Here is a 21,190-nt window from a genome sequence, read left to right on the forward strand (position 1 = left end):
ACAAAAATGTGTGAGCTGGAGGCTAAAAATCTGTAAACTAGCTCACGCTAACTCAGCTTAAAGGGGAAACTGGTGGAGACTTCCGGCTATTATCCTTGTTTCCCCCAGTGACAGAGATCACTTTCCCTGGAGAAAACGGCCTCTTTGGAAGGTGGACTCTCTAGCATTATTATCAGGAAATTTGGTTTACACAGCGGCGTTTTGCCCAGTCCTAGAAGGGTGGCATTGAGGACAGGAAATAAATTTCCCCAAAAGTGTATTGTGAAAACAAGGGAAACTGACCTTTGTTCAAGTAGATCCGGTTCAACTTACCTTTTCTCCAAAGCCCCTTGCCTTCAGCATAATTTTATTTAGGATATTTTATACGCTGCCTCTCTAGCTCCAGAACTTCCCGCAGTGGCCAGTACCGAATAATTACAAGTGTGAAATGGCAAAGACAAAAGATCACGACCAAATTGCAAATCCATAATTTAAAACCAGAGAGATTAAATTTTAAAAGGCCCTCTAAAATTCAAACGTCTCTCACAGTCTTCTGAAGGTCTGTGGTTTGGAGGTCAGAGACACACAGGACACAGCTCGTGTTTCGAAAATCTGGGGCAGCTATGCGGAAGGGTTGTCCACATCCAGTTGCGGCTCAAAAGATCCACTGGTATTAAGACTGATCTGCAGAGATGAGTTCCCCTGAAGAAAATGGCTGCTTTGTTGGGTGGCCTGGGCTCTATGGCATTAGACCTTGCTGAGGCCCCTCCCCTCCCTGGGTTCCACCCCCAAGCTCCACCCCCTGCTCTCTGGGAATTTCCCAGCTTGGAACTCTTGCCCCTACAAACCTGGACAAACTTACCATTTGCCTGTTGGCAGGGGAAAACACCTGCCCTCTTTCTCACCACCACCACCACCATCATAATTGTATGGCACTGTGCATAGGATAGACAGGAGATCCTAAGAGTGTCTGGCAGCCAGAGGTTCTAGCTCTTTTAGTGTTATGTACCATTAGATGGCGAGCTAAACTTGTTTTTAAGGCAAATGCCTTTTCAGAGGTGGTTTGTCCTGGCCTGCCTCTGCGTAGCAACCCAGGACTTCCTTGGTGGTCTCCCACCCAAGTACTAACCAGGGCTGACCCGGCTTAGCTTTTGAGATCTGATGAGATCAGACCGGCCTGGGCCGTCCAGGTCAGAGCCACCCTGTACTTCTGCCGCCCTGTACTTCTTCATACGGTTCTGCCGCCAGAGAAACACGAGACCAAAGTCCAAGCCAACACATTTGGGCAGGAACAGTTTAGCTGCCAAGCTAAATGTCCACTTTTAGACACTTCTCAAGGCCTTGCAATTTTCTGGCTGCTGCAAAAGACAAACTATTTTGAGGACTAGCTATTTATTTCAAGCCCGAACCTTCCCATAGATGGCCGTAAAAGGCTTTTGGAGGGTGGATAGACTTCATAAATATGTGCATTTTTTTCTTCTCACAGCAGTCCCTACAGTCAGGACATGAACAGTGGGTGTAAAGCATCCATTGCCTCTGGATCAGTGTTGCTTCAAAGCGATGACCGCGCCCGTACTTGAGGGGCCATCTTTTGATTATAACCAGTCAGGTGTCAGCTAATGTCTAGTCTTATCTGCTGTGTGGTTTCCCGCCCCCCCCCCCCTTTGTTGAGATGGTAAAAGAAGTCTTTGGTTTGCAGGCAGGACGCACTAGACAGGAATGAAAATTGGCTGCAAGTAGCATATGTGAAGATCACTCTTATCCAGGGGTCATTTTGCAGAAAAAGAGGTGCCGGAGCTCATTAGCACAACTCATTTGCACAGCTCATTTGCATATGGCGCACCCCCCTGACATCACCAGATCAGCTCAGCATCTACCTTAAAGGGCTTGGATTATAATGGTCATCATAATGGTCATCTGGCTTAATTCCACCAGAGTCAGAGCCTTCTCGGTTGCAGCCCCAATACTCTAGAACACGTCCCAGAAGCCATCAGGGCCCTGCGGGACTTATCGCAGTTCCGCAGGGCCTGCAAGACTAAACTGTTTTGGATGGCATATAACATCTAACAGGAGAGGGCTGCCACCACATCTGGATCTATCGCACTTCAGTACTAACTGCCTACGATCTGTATGCATTGAGAAAGGAAAATATTATATTATCTGCCTGAATAGATGAAGTAGCACCATTGCAATTTTGACTGTTTTATTGTTTTACTGTTTTAATATTGCTTATTGTTTATTGTGCATTTTATGTTGTCAGCCACCTTGAGCCTGCGTAGAATGGGTGGGATATAACGTAAATAAATAAATGAAATAAAACCTTACTCCCATCATCCTTTTTAAATGACTTTCTCCTTTTTAAACGACTTTCTCCTATGTGGCTACAGTGGCATGAGGAAGATTTCCATCTGTCTGTTTTATATGGTTTGGTTATTCTAGAGTTGCTGGGTCTGGATGGGGAAATAGCTGGAGTTTTTGGGAGGTGGAGCTTAGGGAGGTGGGATTTGGGAAGGGGAGGGTCCTCAGCAGAGCCGAGTGACCAAGATCCCACCCTCCAAAGCAGCCACTTCCTCCAGGGGAACTGTCGTCAGTCGTCTGGAGAGCCAGTCATCTCGAGAGCCAGTTTGGTGTCGTGGTTAAGTGTGCGGACTCTTATCTGGGAGAACTGAGTTTGATTCCCCGCTCCTCCACTTGCAGCTGCTGGAATGACCTTGGGTCAGCCATAGCTCTGGCAGAGGTTGTCCTTGAAAGGGCAGCTGCTGGGAGAGCCCTCTCAGCCCCACCCACCTCACAGGGTGTCTGTTGTAGGGGAGGAAGGGAAAGAAGATTGTAGGCCACTCTGAGCCTCTGTCCTTGAAAGGGCAGCTGCTGTGAGAGCCCTCTCAGCCACACCCACCTCACAAGGTGACTGTTGTGGGGGAAGAAGATAAAGGAGATTGTAAGCCGCTTTGAGTCTCTCATTCAGAGAGAAGGGCAGGGTATAAATCTTCAATCCTTCTTCTTCTTCTTCTTCATTGCAAATGCCCCACCAGGCTGGCAGCCCTATTTAATGTCCCATAAAGACCGTGACTCCTGAAAAGGGGAAGGGAGCGAACTAAACTAACTAGTCTGCCGGATAAGGCTGCAGCGTCGGAGGGGTGTTCACCGGCATCCCTCTGAAGGGCGGGTCCCCTTGGAAGGCCTCAAATGAATAGCTTTCATTCAAACAGGAAAAGGTCCGCAGCACAGATCCACCACAGTTTACTCTTCCCCCCACGTCGATCCAGATGTTGAGCTGGAAAGACAAACAAACCCTCAGCTAGGCTCGGCAAACAAATCTGCAGCAATGGCTTCTCCTGGGCTTCTCGGGGCTGGCTGATGCTCCCAGGGAGGGGGAGGGGGGTTCACCCTGACCATATCTTCTACGAGACTCCCTGAATTCATCACGAGGACAGCCCCTCTGCTGAATGTGACCAACCCTGCCAGAACTGTGGCCCTCAGTTCAGTCGCCAGCTCTTGAGGGTGCCCACCAACCAATGTTCTCTCTATGCTGCGGAGTCTTGGGAGCAAAAGTTCTATTTTGTGAGTAACTGGCATTAAAGTTGTCAGCTGCAGGCATTAAAGTTGTGAGCTACTGCGTAAATTAGTGTGCGCCGGGGCCATTTTTCCTGAGCTGAAACAAAAATGTGTGAGCTGGAGGCTAAAAGATTGTGAGCTAGCTCACACTAACTCAGCTTAGAGGGAACACTACCACCAACAGATCCAGCCAGTAAGTAAACTCCATGGCAGGGGTGTCAAACATGCATCCCAAGGGCCAAATCAGGCCCCCGAGCTACTGGCTGTCATCTTCTTCCTTCTCCCTCTCTCTTGCTTCCTTCACATCACAGCTTGCTTTGCCAGGCTTGCTCAATTGCATAGGAGCTACAAAGCAAAATTTCGATTTTCTCCACTGGCTGAGGCTCCTTCCTTGGGGAGGAGAAGGGGAGGGAGAGCTTGCTTCGCCAGGCTCTCTCAGTCACACAGCAGTTACTGAGCCAAGCCTCTTTTCCTTCAATTGGATGAGGCTCCTTCCTTGGGGAGCAAGGGGGGAGGGAGAGCTTGCTTTGCCAGGCTCTCTCAATCACACAGCAGAGCTACTGAGCCTCTCTTCCTTCTACTGACTGAGGCTCCTCCCCCTCCTGGGGAAGGAAGGAAAGAGCCAGAGCTTCCTTTGCCCAGTTCCCTGGATCCCATGGGAGAAATACAAAGAAAGCACCTTTAAGACCAACAAGCACTAATGTTTTAAGCATGTTTTATTTTTAAGTTTTAAAAAAAAACTTTAATTGTGCTTGTGCCCTTTATAACATTTATATCTCTGCTTCCTAAATAGGTACACACATGGCCTGGCGTGACATGGCCTGGCCCGACAAGGTCTAATTTATGTCAGATCCGGCCCTCATAACAAATGAATTCGACACCCCTTCTCTGTGGTATACCATAGATTCTAGGTGAATTCCCTCCATAAGCACTCTTCCCAAATCTCGAGGTATTCTATAGGCCAGAGTTGGCAGTCCTATAATCTAGGGTCAGGTGGGGGCACGGGATCCCCTGGTCTAGAAGCTCTTCCCCCCCCCCCACTTCAGGGTTATCAGAAAGTGAGGCTGGGGGGAGGGAAATGTCCTCTGAGGACTCCATTATACCTTGTGGAGACTAATTCCCATAGGGTGTAATGGAGAATCGATCCACAGGTATCTGGGGTGGGCTGTTTTTTTTTTAAGTAGAGGCACCAGATTTTCAGCATATCAACTAGTGTCTCTCCTCAATCCACCCTCCCCCCCCAAAAAATTCAAAAAGACTGAGAATCCAGTTATATGAGCTCCAAAACAAGGTGCCTCCATCCACCATTATTTCCAAATGCGGGGGAAGGCATTTAAAAGAAATGCAGTTCCTTTAAACATGATAGCCAGAACTGCCAGAATGGCGTTCCATTGTGCTTATCACAACCTTGCTTCTGGCTCCAACTCCAGTCTCTTGGCTCCACCCCCAAAGTCCCCAGATATTTCCTGAGTTGGACTTGGCAACCCTACTTAAGCTAGTTTGGAGAGTCAGTTTGGTGTAGTGGATAAGTGCGGACTCTTATCTGGGAGAATGGGGTTTGATTCCCCACTCCTCCACTTGCACCTGCTGGAATGGCCTTAGGTCAGCCATAGCTCTGGCAGAGGTTGTCCTTCAAAGGGCAGCTGCTGTGAGAGCCCTCTCCAGCCCCACCCACCTCACAGGGTGTCTGTTGTGGGGGAGGAAGGTAAAAGAAATTGTGAGCCGCTCTGAGACTCTTTGGAGTGGAGGGCAGGATATAAATCCAATCTTCTTCTTCTTCTTCTTCTTCTTCTTCTTCTTCTTCTTCTTCTTCTTCTTCTTCTTCTTCTTCTTCTTCTTCTTATCTGCACGGTTGTTGTGAGCTTTAAATGGAGGAGGTGAAAACCACCAGAGCTTTTTTTTGTAGTAGGAACTCCTTTGCTTGTTAGGCCACACCCCCCTGATGTAGCCAATCTTCCAAGAGCCTACAGGGCTCTTAGTCCAGGGCCTACTGGAAGCTCTTGGAGGATTGGCTACATCAAGCGTGCGTGGCCTAATATGCAAAGGAGTTCCTGCTACAAAAAATGCCCTGAGAACCACAATCCTTGGAGGAGGAAGGGGCACAAAAATGAGATGGACTCAGAGACAGAAGGTCAGAGAGATTCATTCCATGGAAAGGACAGCCGTCCCTGGATCGTCTCTGAGTCTGAATGGGAGGCCACCTGGCACACTCCAATATATTGGCTCAAGTTCCAGAGAGAAACGCCAGGATCCATTTGGTTTCATAAACTGTTGCAGATTGCAGCCTTTCTCTTGATGAATAGAGCCTGCTTTGTTAAGACGCAAGATTAATCAGGTGCTTGGGGGAATCATATGATGGAAGGACACTGATTCACTGCTTTCATTTTACGTGGGAGGACGAAGAGGGGGAAATGCAGGGGGAGGCAGATTGTGCTAACCATTACAATCATAAGAGAAGCCATGTTGGATCAGGCCAATGGCCTATCCTGTCCAAGACAATGGCTAAAACCCAGGGGCTATAAAGAGGTCCACCAGCAGGGCCAGAACTCCAGAAGCCCTCCCACTGTTGCCCCTCAAGCACCAAGAAGATAAAGCATCACTGTGCCAAACATAAGAACATAAGAGAAGCCATGTTGAAATTAGACACCTAATATTTTTAACTGGAGATACTGGGGATTGAACCTAAGACCTTCTGCACGCAAAGCAGATTGTCTACCACAGAAAGGAGGAGGAGGAGGAAGATTTTATAGTCGGCTTTTCTCTACCCTAAAAAAGGTAAAGGTAGTCCCCTGTGCAAGCACCAGTCATTTCTGACTCTGGGGTGACGTTGCTTTCACAACGTTTTCACGGCAGACTTTTTACGGGGTGGTTTGCCATTGCCTTCCCCAGTCATCTACACTTTCCCCCCAGCAAGCTGGGGACTCATTTTACCAACTTTGGATGGATGGAAGGCTGGGTCAACCTGAGCCAGCTATCTGAAAACAGCTTCCGGCAGGATCAAACTCACTTCGTGAGCAGAGAGTTCAGACTGCGGTACTGCAGCTTTACCACTCTGCACCACGGGGCTCTTTCTGTGCCACGGGGCTCTTTTCTTTACCCCAGGGGTGGCCAACGGTAGCTCTCCAGATGTTTTTTGCCTACAGCTCCCATCAGCCCCAGCCATTGGCCATGCTGGCTGGGGCTGATGGGAGTTGTAGGCAAAAAACATCTGGAGAGCTACCATTGGCCACCCCTGCTCTGCCCTATGGAGTCTCAAAATGGATTACAATCTCCTTTCCTCTCTCTCTACAACAACACCTTGTGAGGCAGGTGAGGCTGAGAGTGTCCTGTGAGAAAAAAGTGACTGCCCCAAGGTCACCTCATTCATATGGAGGAGTGGGGATTCAAATCCAGTTTTCCAGATTAGAATCCACCATTCTTAAGCAATACACCACACAAGCTGTCTAGAGGTCGTGGGAAATATTGATAAATTTCCCCCAACATGTATTCCTAAATCAGCTGTGGATGGCAATTGGCTGATTCTTGTAAAGGTGGGAGGGTCAGAGGCACTGGCAGAATCCACATTGGGAAGCACGCTAACATGTGGGGATTAGAGCTACCTGCCCCCCTTTAAAGCCACCTACGCTTGCAGCCATCCACTGCAGTGAATGCTGCAATTTAATTGCTAGTTGAATGAAGAAGCAGCTGTCCTGAATTTATTGTACTTCAATGTTCTGAATCTATTGCACATTGGTGTCCTCTATTGCACTCAATGTCACAACAATTTGATTGCTAGTTGAGTGAAGAAGCATTTGTCCTGAATCTATTGCACATCAATGTCATAAATCTATTGTACTTCAACATCTATTGCAAATGCCACCTCAATTTGATTGCTAGTTGAGTGAAGAAGCATCTGTCCTGAATCTATTGCACATCAATGTCACATCAATTTGATTGCTCATTGAGTGAAGAAGCATCTGTCCTGAATCTATTGTACATCAGTGTCATAAATCTATTGCACATCAGTGCCATCTATTGCACATCGATGTCACATCAATTTGATTGCTCGTTGAGTGAAGAAGCAGCTATCCTGAATCTATTGCACATCAATTGTCAAATCAGTTCACTATGAAGTCTGTGACCCTTCCAATCAGGTGCCAGTGACCACACCTGACAGTTTGCTGCTCTGGGAGGAGAACATGTATCCTGTCAGCATCAAAAGATGCACACACACACACACATACACACAATTTGATGGCTATCATGATGTGGATGCATTCATCTGTATGAGTCTAAGCAGCCCTCCTCTGGAGTCTGTCTCTCCAAACCATTCAGCCATGTATCATCAGGAGATGCCTTTGAAAACTGACCCTTCAAAGGTACAGAAGGAGCCTCCAAACCGCTGCCCCGAGCCAGGCCGGTTGACTCCCCGGAGGCGCTTCCAGCTGTTTCTCTCATAAAAGGCAAGAGAGAACCAGCAGCCGCTGCAGAGGAAACTCGCTAAGCATGACTAAGTAGTGACTCAGCAACGTCCAGCTGGGTGTAGCTGGCTGCTGTGTCGGTAGCTCTAATCAGCCTCTGCCCAGAATGCTGGAACAGGTTGGCAGCCGCTCATGGTAGGCAGTGTGACAGTGTGGTGTAGAATTTAATAATAAACAGATTTTTGGAAGGCTGTTGGACCACGTTGGATGTTTGCAGCGGGCCTCATAGTTGTTCTGTTTATCATCGTTCTCTCTCCTAAGAAAAGGGAGCTAGAGAAACAATGTGCAAAGAGGATCTTTTTTGTTGGCACTCCAATGGTGCTCCCCAAGCAGCGTACATCGTTCTCCTCTCGTCTGTTGTATCCTCACAACAACCCTGTGGGGTAAGTTAGGCTGAGAGTATTGACTAACCCAAGGTCAGCCAATGAGCTTCCATGGCACATGGGGATATGAACCTGAGCCAGTTTGGTGTAGTGGTTAAGAGTGGTGGACTCCAATCTGGAGAACCGGGTTTGATTCCCAACTCCACTTGAAGCCTGTTGGGTGACCTTGAGTTGGTCAAAGCTGTCTCAGAGTTGTCTTAGCCCCACCTACCCCACAGGGTGTCTGTTGTGAGGAGAGGAAGGGACGGTGATTGTAAGTCACTCTGAGACTACGAGTGAATGGTGAGGTATAAATCCAATCTCCTCCTCTCCTCCTCCTCCTCTTCCTTGTCTTCTCCTTCTTCTTTTTCTCCTCCTCCTCCTCCTCCTCCTCTAGTCTGACAGTTTAGTCACCCTGCTGGCTGTCCAACATTGAGATGTGACTTAAGAATGATCTGTGTACATGCTGTGGAAGCCATTGGCCTATGAGTGTGATGGAGAAGGCTGAGGAAGGGCAGGTACTGTGGCCACACAGGTGCCTGGAGGGAATGTAGATCTCTGGGCCTTGTGTAGTAGCTGGAGATCCCCCTGGATTACAAGTGATTTCCAGGCAAGAGAGATCAGTTCCCCTGGAGAAAATGGCTGCTTTGGAAGGGGGACTCCAGGGCATCGTATCCTGAAGTCCCTCCCCTCCCTAAACTCCACCATCCCAGGTTCCACCTTTCCCAAAAAAAAAACTCTAGGAATTTCCCAACCCAGAGCTGGCACCCATGAGTTAAACATGTGTCAGAAAGGACAGGGCTCATGGACATTGAATAGCTGTGCAGAAGCAGAAACTGCAACCAGCGTTGGGTTATGTAAACCAGAATCTGCAGACATTTGGTTTTCTGTACAGTCCATAAAAGATACAGGTTCTGTCTTCTACAACATCTGGAAACCCTAACGAGGAATGAGGCCCATAGGCCTTTGTATTGGTTCATACTGCCATCTTTCAAAAGATTGGAAGTCTCTGAATGACTGTAGCAGCTGTCAGACACCCAGTAGCTACTGCGGCTACCCAGTGGCTTCTCTTCTGCTCGTTCAGATGCTGCAAGAAACCAAGAACTGCTGGGATAGCAAGCGTGAGGACAGAAGTGCAGATCGAGTAGCATCAGAACTGCTACTGTCACATGGAGGCTTCTGACCATAAGGGAACTTGTTCATGGGCTTTTGCATGGCTAGTTCTGTCTCACTGGATGTTACAAGGCGAAGAGGAGGAGGAGGAGGAACTTCTGTTTTCAAGGCAGCTCTGTGTCTAATGGAACACCTAATTCTGGCCTGATAGGGTTGACACAGGGGACTCGGTGAATTCTAATAACAAAGAGGCTTGATAAGGAAAGTTAATTAAGGAAGGGATTTACACTGTTGGTCTTCTGCGCCATCGTCCGTTTTGTTAGCGGCGTCCGATTAACAACTGTTTCCCAGCACTTGAAAAGGCAGCAGCTGCCCCCAGCTAATGAAGATGTATTTTTAACTACCTCAAAGCCTATCAAACCCAGCAGCTGACTTTTCTCTCTCCCTGCAGTTCTGGGCTTTTGGTTCTTCTGCAGAGCCCTTCCTTAAGTTCAATATTGTCAGGTGCGTGAATCGAGTCCTTTGGGCTGGGAGTCCCCAACGTGGTGGCTGCCCACACCTTTTCTGGTACTCGCCAAGTGTTTGTAGAAAGTGAGTGGGTCTAGGTGGGGCTTTTGACCAGCAAAACTTAAGAACATAAGAGAAGCCATGTTGGAACAGGCCAATGGCCCATCCAGTCCAAACGCAGGTGCCACTCTGCATTATACAGTGGCCAAAGCCCAGGTGCCATCAGGAGGTCCACCAGAAGAACCAGAACTCCATAAGCCCTCCCACTTTTGCCCCCCAAGCACCAAGAAGACAGAGCATTACTGCTCGAGACACAAGAACGTAAGAGAAGCCATGTTAGATCATGCCAATGGCCCATCCAGTCCGACACTGTGACACACAGTGGCCAAAACCCCGGTGCCATCAGGAGGTCCACCAGCAGAGCCAGAACTCCAAAAGTCCACCCACCCAAGCACCAAGAATATGGAGCTTCACTGCCCCAGACATTAAAAAAAAAAACATGTTGGATCAGGCCAGTGGCCCATTGAGTCCAACACTCTGTGTCACACAGTGGCCAAAACCCAGGTGCCATCAGGAGGTCCACCAGCAGAGCCAGAATTCCAAAAGTCCACCCACCCAAGCACCAAGAATATAGAGCACTGCCCCAGACATAAAAGAAACTGTGTTGGATCAGGCCAGTGGCCCATTGAGACCAACACTCTGTGTCACATAGTGGCCAAAACCCAGGTGCCATTAGAAGGTCCACCAGTGGGGCCAGAACTCCAGAAGCCATCCCGCTCTTGCTCCCCAAGCACTCAGAATACAGAGCATCGCCCCCCCCAGACAGAGTGTTCCCTCTATACCTTGTGGCTAAGAGCCACTGATGGACCTCTGCTCCATATGCTTCTCCACTCTATGATTGTAGCTGCTGCTGCTTCCCGCAGCAGTGAATTCCACTTGTTAGTAACACTTTGGGTGAAGGACTTCCTTCCATCTGTTCTAAGCCTACCGCTCCTTAATTTCATGGAGTGGCTATGAGTTCTTGTATTGTGATCAGCCTTGCTAAAGGCAGATGTTCACCCTTGAGTTTGAGGTTTTTACCTCCTGGGTATAGGGCTGAATATCTCACCTGCCTAACTGCCTCTTGGCAACGCAGAGCCTATTCACTAGCTAGGTTTAATGTGCTACCATCTGCAATACTTCTTGGAAGATTCCATAAAACTCCCTATGCTAACGGACTGTGCTCTGGTGCACGTCCAGAGATAGAAGCTTTAGAACATGTGTTCTTAAACTGTACTTTTTACTCTGACCTGCGCTCCATACTCATTGAGCCCTGTTTGAGTGAGCAAACAGCAAAGCCCAACAAATATAAAATTGTCTTCTTGTTGTCAACTTGGAAACAATCGGTAATTGAAACTGTTGCAAATTTTCTATATCTAGGAGGGGCTTAATTGCCATTTGATGGATGGATTGGTTCCCTGTTATGTTCAATATCATGTCAATAAATGTTATTGAATTGTATTGTGATCAAGGGAGAAACATACTTTTCTCTGCCTTCTCTATCCCATGCGCACGTTTCTGATGGGCTGTGTAGATAAAAAGCATCCTGTTCAACAGAACTCCTGCCTGAAATGTCAAAGAGTTACTATTAGAGTTATATAACAACTTCGTGCCTGGACATTTTGTGACTGGCTCCGCCTCCAGTGGCAGCCATTTTGTGATTGGGTCCACTGCCTTGTGTTAGAATTCCCAAAGAGCCAGCTGTCATAGATCAGCTGACAGGTGGGTGACTATCTCTGAAGTGCTTCAGTCACCCCACTGAGCCTTGTGGATGTTGGACTTGACCCTCTTGGGGGGCTTAGAAGGAGATACTATGGGGTTCTCTCCACCACTCCCACCCAACAAAGGGCTTCTTTAACCACAAGAAGAAGAAGACGATGATGATGATATTGGATTTATATCCCGCCCTCCACTCGGAATCTCAGAGTCTCAGAGCGGCTCACAATCTCCTTTACCTTCCTCCCTCATAAAAGACACCCTGTGAGGTAGGTGTGGCTGAGAGAGCTCTTTCAGCAGCTGCCCTTTCAAGGACAACTCTGCGAGAGCTATGGCTAACCCAAGCCCATTCCAGCAGCTGCAAGTGGAGGAGTGGGGAATCAAACCCAGTTCTCCCAGATAAGAGTCTGCGCACTTAACCAATACACCAAACTAGCCCTTTCAAGGACAACTCTTGCGAGAGCTCTGGCTGACCCAAGGCCATTCCAGCAGCTGAAAGTGGAGGAGTGGGGAATCAAACCTGGTTCTCCCAGATAAGAGTCCGCACACTTAACCACGACACCGGACTGGCTCTCAAAGCATTAGCTCTGCAGATCCATAGAAGAATCTGCACTTGGGAACAGTCACAGGGATGCCACTTTTTAGGTGGGGCCTGGGAATCCCCTGGAACTACAGCTCATCTCCAGACTGCCGAGCTCCATTCCCCTGAAGCCAATGGCTGCTTTGGAGGGTGGACTTTATTTCATTCTACCCCACTGAGTTCCCTGTCCTCCCCTGGCTCCATCTCCAGGAGATTCCCAATCTGGATCTGCCCCCCTACCCCCTCTCACCTGCTGGTGGCCAAGGGGGCCTGGCAACCCTGATAGAGTCACCTGTATGCACCCAGGCCATCTTCTAGGCCAAGCATTGTTTTCAGGCTCTCCGTTTTTTACAACCTTAGGGCAGAGCAGTCCACACAGTGTGTAATGTTGCATGTGGTTCCCTGAAATATTTCTTCAAACCAAAAGCTATCCGGAGAGGCTGCCGGCCGAAATGGGAGACCCACAGGGAAGAGGCCCTTCTGATGCAGTTTATTCTGCAGAAAAATCAAACCCACCCACCCCTCCATGCAGAGAGAAGAGATCTGTATGCATCTTCCCCTCTGTGAGTGTATACATTCAGCCAGACTTGAGGGGAGAGAGAGAGAGAGAGAGAGAGCGCATCGTGGGAGGTTTGAGAAGAGGAATAAAAACCTGGAGGGGGAAAGTTTCAGAATCTCGTCTCCTTTCAACAGAAGTTTCCATGGTTAGAATTTTTTTTTATTTTTAACTGATACCCTCCAGCTAAGAGCTACAGCGAACTCAGCATCATGTGCAGCTTGGAGCTATTCTGGCCGACAGGCTGAAATTAACAGAGGCATTCAAGAAAGTAAGGTTGCCTATCCAAAATTGCCCAGTGAGCTTCATAGCTTGTCAGGGATTTGAACCCGAATCTTGTAAGCTAAACAAGGTCAGCCACGGTTAGGAAGGGTGACCTCTGAGGAATACCAAAGCCATGACTTAAAGGCAAGCAATGGCAAACCACCTCTGAATTTTCTCTTTCCTAAAAAATAAGCCTAGCTCACCACCTGGTGGTGCATTAACACGAAAGAGCTAGAACTTCTGGCTGCCAGACAATCTTAGGATCTCCTAGCTATACTGCACACACTGCCACATGATAATGATTATTGGTCCAGTAAGCTAACCACTACGCCATACGGCTTCTATCACTGATCCCTCATTGATTCCTATCCTTTTGATTGGCTTTATATTCTTCTGTCAATCATTCAAACGTTAATTTTTCGAATGCCTGCTCTTCAGCAGGACAAAAAAAAAAAAGATGAATGAAGCAAAGCAAAATCAGAAACGCCACAGAAGCATCATTTGTAGAGCTGTAAATAAAGGAGCCAGAAAAGCCAGAAAGAGAATATTTTGTGAAATTGAATCTGTCCAAATCAGCAAACCGGCATAAAAATGATGTCCCATCGTCCTAATGGAATTAGGTAATGAATTTACTGAACCGCTGGGACGTAGTCATAAAAGTCTACGAGAACCAGGCATACGCCAGATTTATCTAATGTCTTTGTTAACGATCTGGAAGCAAGGAACACATTAATTAAATTTGCCGGTCGCTGCTAAACGGAGAGGCGTTACAAACGCCGTCAACAAAGAGGGGGAGGTAAAAAATTGCACCCAGGTTGTGTCCAATAGGACGCAAAGGAAATGAGACTGGACCCTGAAAAAGATGCTGGATAAATGGGGGGGTGGCCAAATGAGGGGAAAGGCAAGTCACAGAGGCTGCAAGAAGAATTTTGTTTGAGTGGCTCGTGGGGGAGGTTCAGCTGCAAAAGCAGATGTTTCGCAATAGGATGCTCTGCAGCACACTCGGAGGCCAAAGGAGCAGACATAACAGCCTCTTTCTTGGAGGTGGTCTGACCCCCTGAAGCTGTAGACACAAGGGTATCCAAGGGTAATCCACCCACTAAGCTGTCCAAATAACTAGAACTAAGATGGATTTTTAGAGATGACTGGGTTTTTCATGAATAGCATATTTGAAAATAATACTCACCTATGTCATAAGGCTTGTTGTTCCTGTAGTACCCTGTATGTGCAAAGGGTCATGGCTCAGTGTTGCGCTCCAAAACCCTTGGGATCCATTTCTGGTGTCTCCAGTTAGAAGGATCAGGTAGCAGGAAATGTGAAAGACTTACACCCAAGGCCCAGGATATCTGCTACCAATCAGAGGAGACAATACAGAACTTGATAGGCTAGTGGTCTGGTGCAGCAAAAGGCAACTAGGGGGAGTGGCTCAGTGATAGAGCATCTGCTCAGCATGCAGAAGGTCCCAGGTTCAATCCCCAGCACCTCCAGTTGAAAAGACCATGTATCTCATGTTGCTTTTTGTTCTTGTACTACTATGTATGGGTGAAGGGCCATTGCTCAATGGTAAAACATCTCAGTTGCATTCCAAAACCTTTGGGTTCCATTTCTGTTGTCCCAACGTGGAAGGATCAGGTAGCAGGAGATGTGAAAGACTTCTACCTGAGACCCAGGAGAGCTGCAACTCATCAAAGTAGACAATACAGAACTTGATGGACTAGTGGTTTGATGCAGCAACAGGCAACTAGGGGGCATGGCTCAGTGGTAGAGCATCCATTCAGCATGCAGAACATCCCAGGTTCAATCCCCAGCATCTCCAGTTGAAAGGACCATGTATCTCATGGTGCTTCTTGTTCCTGTAGTACGCTGTATGGGTTAAGGGTCATGGCTCAATGGTAAAACATCTCAGTTGCATTCCAAAACCCTTGGGTTCCATTTCTTACCCCACTGATGGACCTCCTGATGGCACCTGTTTTTTTGGCCAGTGTGTGAAACAGAGTGTTGGACTGGATGGTCCATTGGCCTGATCCAACATGGCTTCACTTGTGTTCCGTTGTCTCAATTTAGAAGGATTTGGTAGCAGGAGATGTGAAAGACTTCTACCTGAGACCCAGGAGAGCTGCTACCAGTCAAAATAGACAATACAGAACTGAGTAGACAATACTGTCCCTTGATAGACGAAGTAGAAGGTGGCTTCATGTGTTGAACATAGTGGTGTTTTGAGTAGTTTTGCACTTGTGCCATTAATAGATTCAGCATAATGGATGGGCAGGTAGCCGCTGTTGGCACATGCTCACATCCTGTGAAGAAATACGTTTTTTCTTTGTAGGTTTGCAGTGAGCAAAACTTTCACTAAGAGTTTCAGAAAGGTTTCCTCACCCCCACCTCCTGTCTCTGGGCAGAGAATAGGCAGGAAGGAAGGACATCAGTTCAGTTGCTTTCCAGACTTTTCTCAGCCCACCTTCATACAAATGCTAATAGAGACAATAGGAGGATCCAGTTCTCCGCCCTGCTTCTTCAAGCAGGGAACAGAGATTTGGAGGTGTGAAATACACGAGGGACTTCAGGAAGGAAAATTCTGGAGACTTCCAGAAAAGCTTCTCAGAACTGGCCTGACCCGGTCAGTGAGTGAGTAAAACAGAGGTAATAACTCAGGAGAGCAAGAAGGAAGCGGTCTTTTGGTGCTGAGTCCTTCAGAGCAGATAGAACTCTTAACTGAAGTCTGGAGGAAGCAGCCATTTGACCATGTGCTGGCCTGGAGAGCTGGAAGAAGCTTTGCGGTATTGTGAACACTATAGAGATCTGTAATCTCCTAAACTAATGAGCCTGTCCTATATATCAACATCTGATAGGGCATGTATAGAGAGAGGGACAGACAATTTGTGTTTTACCCATTTCTTTTGAATTCCTTGCTCAGTTTGGTGTAGCGGTTAAGTATGTTCCCTCTAAGCTGCAGAGTCTTGTGAGCAAAAATTCTGCTTTGTGAGCTACTGACATTAAAGTTGTGAGCGACTACATAAATTAGTGTGCTCTGGAGTCATCCTTCCTGAGCTAAGACAAGAATGTGTGAGCTGGAGGCTAAGAATCTGTGATCTAGCTCACACTAACTCGGCTTAGAGGGAACACCGGTGAGGACCCTTGTCTGGGAGAGCCGAATTTGATTCCCCACTCCTCCACATGCAGCTGCTGATGCGACCTTGGGTCAAGTTCTTGCGGAGCTGTTCCTCTCAAGAGCAGTTTCTGTTGGAGCTCTCTTAGCTCCACCTACCTTTCGAATTCCTTGCTCAGTTTGGTGTAGGGGTTAAGCATGGGGACCCTTATCTGGGAGACCCAAGTTTGATTCCCCACTCCTTCACGTGCACCTGCTGATGCGACCGTGGGTGATTCGCAATTTCTCACAGGGCTGTTCCTCTCAAGAGCCATTTCTGTCAGCGCTCTCCCAGCCCCATGGTTTCTGTGGTGGGGAGCAGAAGGGAAAGGAGATTGTAAGCCACTCTGAGACTCCTTCGGGTAATGAAGGCAGGGTATAAATCCAGTCTCTTCTCTACTTCTTCAATCCGGTGCTGTGCTAGAAGTAGACTTGTGAGCATTTTCCATTCAAAAAATACTTCATAACTTCTGATGCTGGTTGTGGTTCTCTGTACCACATAGACCTCCACTGTTTTGGACACACTGTTTTAAAAGAAAGTGTTGGGGGAAGGCGGGCAGTCGGTTACCCAAGAGAGAAAGAAAAGCCTCTCCAGTGGGGCTTTTTTCGTAACAGGAACTCCTTTGCCTATTAGGCCACACCTCCCTGATGTAGCCAATCCTCCTGGAGTTTACAGTAGACCCTGTACTAAGAGCCCTGTAAACCCCAGGAGGATTGGCTACATCAGGGGGTGTGGCCTAATAAGCAAAGAAGTTTCTGCTACAAAAAAAAACCCCTGCAGTGTTGGGAAAACCTCCAAGGGCAGAGCAGAACAGGGCCTGCAAGCGTCTATTCTCTCCAGAGGAACTGATCTCTATAGTCTGCACATGCGCTGTAATTCCAGGAGATCTCCAGGACCTGCCTGGAGGCTGGCATCCTTCGTGGCCTCTCTTTGAAAGGAGCCCAAAGTTAAGTCAAATGCTAGCTATCCCAAGAAACCCCTCCGTGTTCCTTCACATGGAAATAAGTATGCAGCAGAGCTGAGTTGCTAGAGACCTGGCTGGGGCCCAAAACAGTTATGACAGGGAGAGAGGGTGGGGGAAGAGAATGAGCGGGACTATGCAAAGTATTTTAAAAGAGAAAAAAAAATGGATGGGGTGGAAAGAGGGGGGGGGGGAGTAGCGCTTGCCCTTTAAGAAGGGGAACTGCCTTGTAATCTGAGAGAGGCTTGTATTAACCCGGCCCGGTTTTGTGACTGGTGGGGAAAGTCAGTTCGTTCCCTCCCTCAGCAGCAAGTTTATTAAATATAGTAGTAGCTGAGCCCTCAATTGAAAACAGACTGCTTATGTCTGTAGCTCCTGCCTCCCTCCCTCGCTTCGGTCGCTGCGCCCAGCGAATGGTCACAACTGCTAGCCTACGCTAGGCAATTATCATGGGCTCCAACCGTCCTTTTGGATCATCAGCTCTTCGGCTGTTCTTCTCGTGTCTACTGGGCGTGCTGCCGTTACGTGCCAACCCAGAGTCCGGGGGTAAGTCTTCTCCCTTCTCTTTGCCTTGGGAAGCGTTGCCCTGTTTTTCTGTATGAAGGATGAGCGGGAAAACATCTGGAGGTCTTTGCCAAGGAGACGCATGGGCAGGATGTGTGCGCACAGAAAGGACTTCTGCAGAGCTAACGGAGAGGTTTCGGCTTTGTCGGGGTGCAGACTGGGAGATTGTCCCAAAGTCCAGAGTGAGGGAAAGAAAAGGGCTTCGGGTGATGTGGAGGGACTGTGGCTCGGCGGCAGAGCATCTGTTTGGCAGGCGGAAGGTCCCAGGTTCAATCCCTGGCATCTCCATCTAAAAGAACTAGGCTGTAAGTGATGGGAAAGACCTCTGCCTGAGACCCAGGACAACCCCTGTCAGTCTGAGTAGACAATACTGACCCTGATGAGCTGAGGGTCTGATTCAGTATAAGGCAACTTCATGTGTTCACGTGTTAGGAAAGTAGCAATAGAAAGCACAGACAGTGACAGATGTCATTCAAAGCCTCTGGAATGCGAGAGGGTAAGTGAGGTGCATTTGGAGCGTTGGGCCTTCTAGATCCATGCTTGGAAGACACTGATGGAGGCATGAACTGGTGTTCTCAGGGCTTTTTTTGTAGCAGGAACTCCTTTGCATATTAGGCCACACACCCCTGATGTAGCCTATACTCCTAGAACTTGCAGTAGACCCTGTACTAAGAGATCTGTAAGCTCTTGGAGGATTGGCTACATCAGGGGTGTGTGGCCTAATATGCAAAGGAGTTCCTGCTACAAAAAAAAAGTCCTGGGTGTCCCCATAGAAAGTAAGCATAGTTTGGAGGTATGGCTTCTTTTGGAAGTGAAACAGGATGTATCAACTGAAGCATATCAGTTCTGTTCTTGGAGGGCTGGACCCTAAGACAGATGTTCTCATCTTGGTTTATTATAGGATTAGAGTCTATGAAACCTCTGGTTCGATTCCACCGGTAGAACGCAGCATGATTTGTTTGGCTGCTTGTTCTAAGTCCCAGGGTGTTGTCTGAAAGGTGTGTGGTTTCATTATGCTCAATATTTGGATGAGAGAGTTTTGGAGGGCTGCAACAAATGATCCCTTGAGTGTGGAGGGGAGAAAGGCAGGAGAGAAGTTCCGGAAATGCACAGGTTGGAAGAGCAATCTGAAAGTCATGGGGAAGAGTGTCAGCACCTGTTCTAGACATTTCCAGAGGGCACAGTCAGCTTTTGGACAGGGACAGTATGTGTTGCAGAGTGAGGCCCTTCCAGAACTGCTCAATGCTGTTGTCAGTAACAAATGGAGAGCACAGGCGTTATGTGTGCTAAGTTGAATGGTCTCTGTACAACTCTTGCTTCTGCCTGGCCCAATATTTTAGAGGTATATGAACTTACTGGACTTTCCTCTAACAATGTCCTACCCTGGCAGTCTCCATTTGGCTACAGCTGCACAGCCAGGTGGTTTTCCAATGTGGATTCAAAGCAGGCATCCGAGGGTGACAACACAGACCGACAAATGAGTGTGTTCCTAGACCTCATGACTGTACAGAGGTAACCCAAGTGTGTTGCTGATACCTGCTAAGGGCTCTGACACTGAAGGAGCTCATCTAATGATCCAGTGGTGATAAATCAAGACTTTGGCACTCTGCTTAGTTAAGACATTCTTGTCTTTCTGAGCTTCTAAATGTTGGAATGAGTGACTCAGCATGTGTGGACATTGGGAGGTACTACATCACTCTAAGGGTGTACAGGTGTTGTTCTTGAATGGGATGCCTCTCTTTGTCTTAACCTGGGAGCTCCCTCCTCTGTCTCCCTTTGTCCTCTTACTGGCTCACATGGCCTTCCATGGAGAAACACACACCTCTGCAGATCTCTCCTGTAGGTGCAATGCCATCATACTCCCACACACATGATGCCTGACAAGCTGACCATTTGTGATCTGCAGGTCTCTCCTGTAGGTGCAATGCCATCATACTCCCACACACATGATGCCCGGCAAGCTGACCATTTGTGATAAGGAAAGTACCCTTTAGATGGGGCTACTTTCTCTTATTTTGATTGCAAACTGAATGCAACTTTGCTTGAATAAATGTCAAGTTTACCTTTTTCCAGGGGTGGAATTCTAGCAGGAGCTCCTTTGCATATTAGGCCACACACCCCTGATGTAGCCAATCCTCCAAGAGCTTACAAGGCTCTTTTTTGTAAGCTCTTGGTGGATTGGCTACATCAGGGAGTGTGGTCTAATATGCAAAGGAGCTCCTGCTCGAATTCCACCCCTGCCTTTTTCCATAATACACTTTTGGGGAAATTTATTTCCTGCATTCAGGATCGCACTTCTGTGACTGGGCAGAACTCTGCCATATTGACTAAATATCCCAATATTAACTCCTGTTCTATGTGAGTCTTTGACAATCAGAACACACTGGGAGAATTCAGTAAGTCTATCTTCTGAAGAAGTGAGCAGTGACTCACAAAAGCTCATACCCTACCATAAATTTTGTTAGTCTTTAAGGCGCCACTGGACTCTTGCGCTTTTCTGTCTCTATTGCATCGTGTGCGATGTTGAAGCCCCTGCGTCTGATTGGCTGAGCTGGCCCGGTGGCCCGGAATGTTCAGTTGCTCAGGGAACAAAGCAGTCTGCAGTCCAGCTTCTCCGAGAGGAGGGGAAGTTGTCCATTTGGCTGGGAATGAGAAAGTCACACCTGATTTGTGCAGCTGGCTGATGGAAATCCAGGGCTGCAGAAGAATTAAAGGAGTGTGTGTGGGGGGGTGCTTTCAAGGAGGCGATGGGAAGGATGCAGAGTTAGGAATGCACTTGAGCAGAGTGGCAACTGGAAGGAGGGGAGGTGGCTTTAGGAAAGGGCAAGAAGAAGAACTGCAGATTTATACCCCACCCTTCTCCCTGAATCAGAGACTCAGAGCGGCTTACAATCTCCTATATCTTCCTCCCCCACAACAGACACCCTGTGAGGTGGGTGGGGCTGAGAGGATTCTAGAAGAAGAAGACTGAAGATTTATACCCTGCTCTTCTTTCTGAATCAGAGACTTAGAGCAGTTTACAATCTCCTATATCTCCTCCCCCCACAGCAGACACCCTGTGAGGTGGGTGGGGCTGAGAGGGCTCTCACAGCAGCTGTCCTTTCAAGGACAACTCCTGCAAGAGCTATGGCTGACCAAGGCCATTCCGGTAGTGCAGAGACTGGAGATTGGGTGCAAAAGAGGCTATTCGGAGAGGGGACTCTGTCTGAAGGAACATTGCGATGAAGAGCGGGGAAGACTATGCTACGGAGGGGGAAGGAGGCAGTCATGGATGCTAGAGATGGGCAGATGCAAAGGACAAGATTGCTAAATCTGCAGTCTAGACCCTGGCAAGGGCCCTCTGCCAGTTGTGGCTTCTGCCATGACTGCCGCATCGAGACCCGGTATT

At 48.1% G+C, this 21,190-nt stretch overlaps 2 protein-coding genes across 2 annotated transcripts in view; both read left to right on the plus strand.

Annotated features, from left to right (window-relative positions):
• Positions 1-21,190, plus strand: part of SNUPN (snurportin 1) — a 385,834-nt gene that overhangs the window by 132,552 nt on the left and 232,092 nt on the right. The gene's annotated exons all lie outside the window — the stretch shown is intronic.
• Positions 17,688-21,190, plus strand: part of CSPG4 (chondroitin sulfate proteoglycan 4) — a 119,229-nt gene continuing 115,726 nt past the window's right edge. The window contains exon 1 of the mRNA XM_060260061.1: positions 17,688-17,784. Coding sequence (XP_060116044.1) covers positions 17,688-17,784 — 97 coding nt within the window. The remainder of the gene's footprint in view (positions 17,785-21,190) is intronic.

This window comes from Heteronotia binoei, chromosome 19, assembly GCF_032191835.1.
Source record: "Heteronotia binoei isolate CCM8104 ecotype False Entrance Well chromosome 19, APGP_CSIRO_Hbin_v1, whole genome shotgun sequence".
Classification (NCBI taxonomy): domain Eukaryota; kingdom Metazoa; phylum Chordata; class Lepidosauria; order Squamata; family Gekkonidae; genus Heteronotia; species Heteronotia binoei.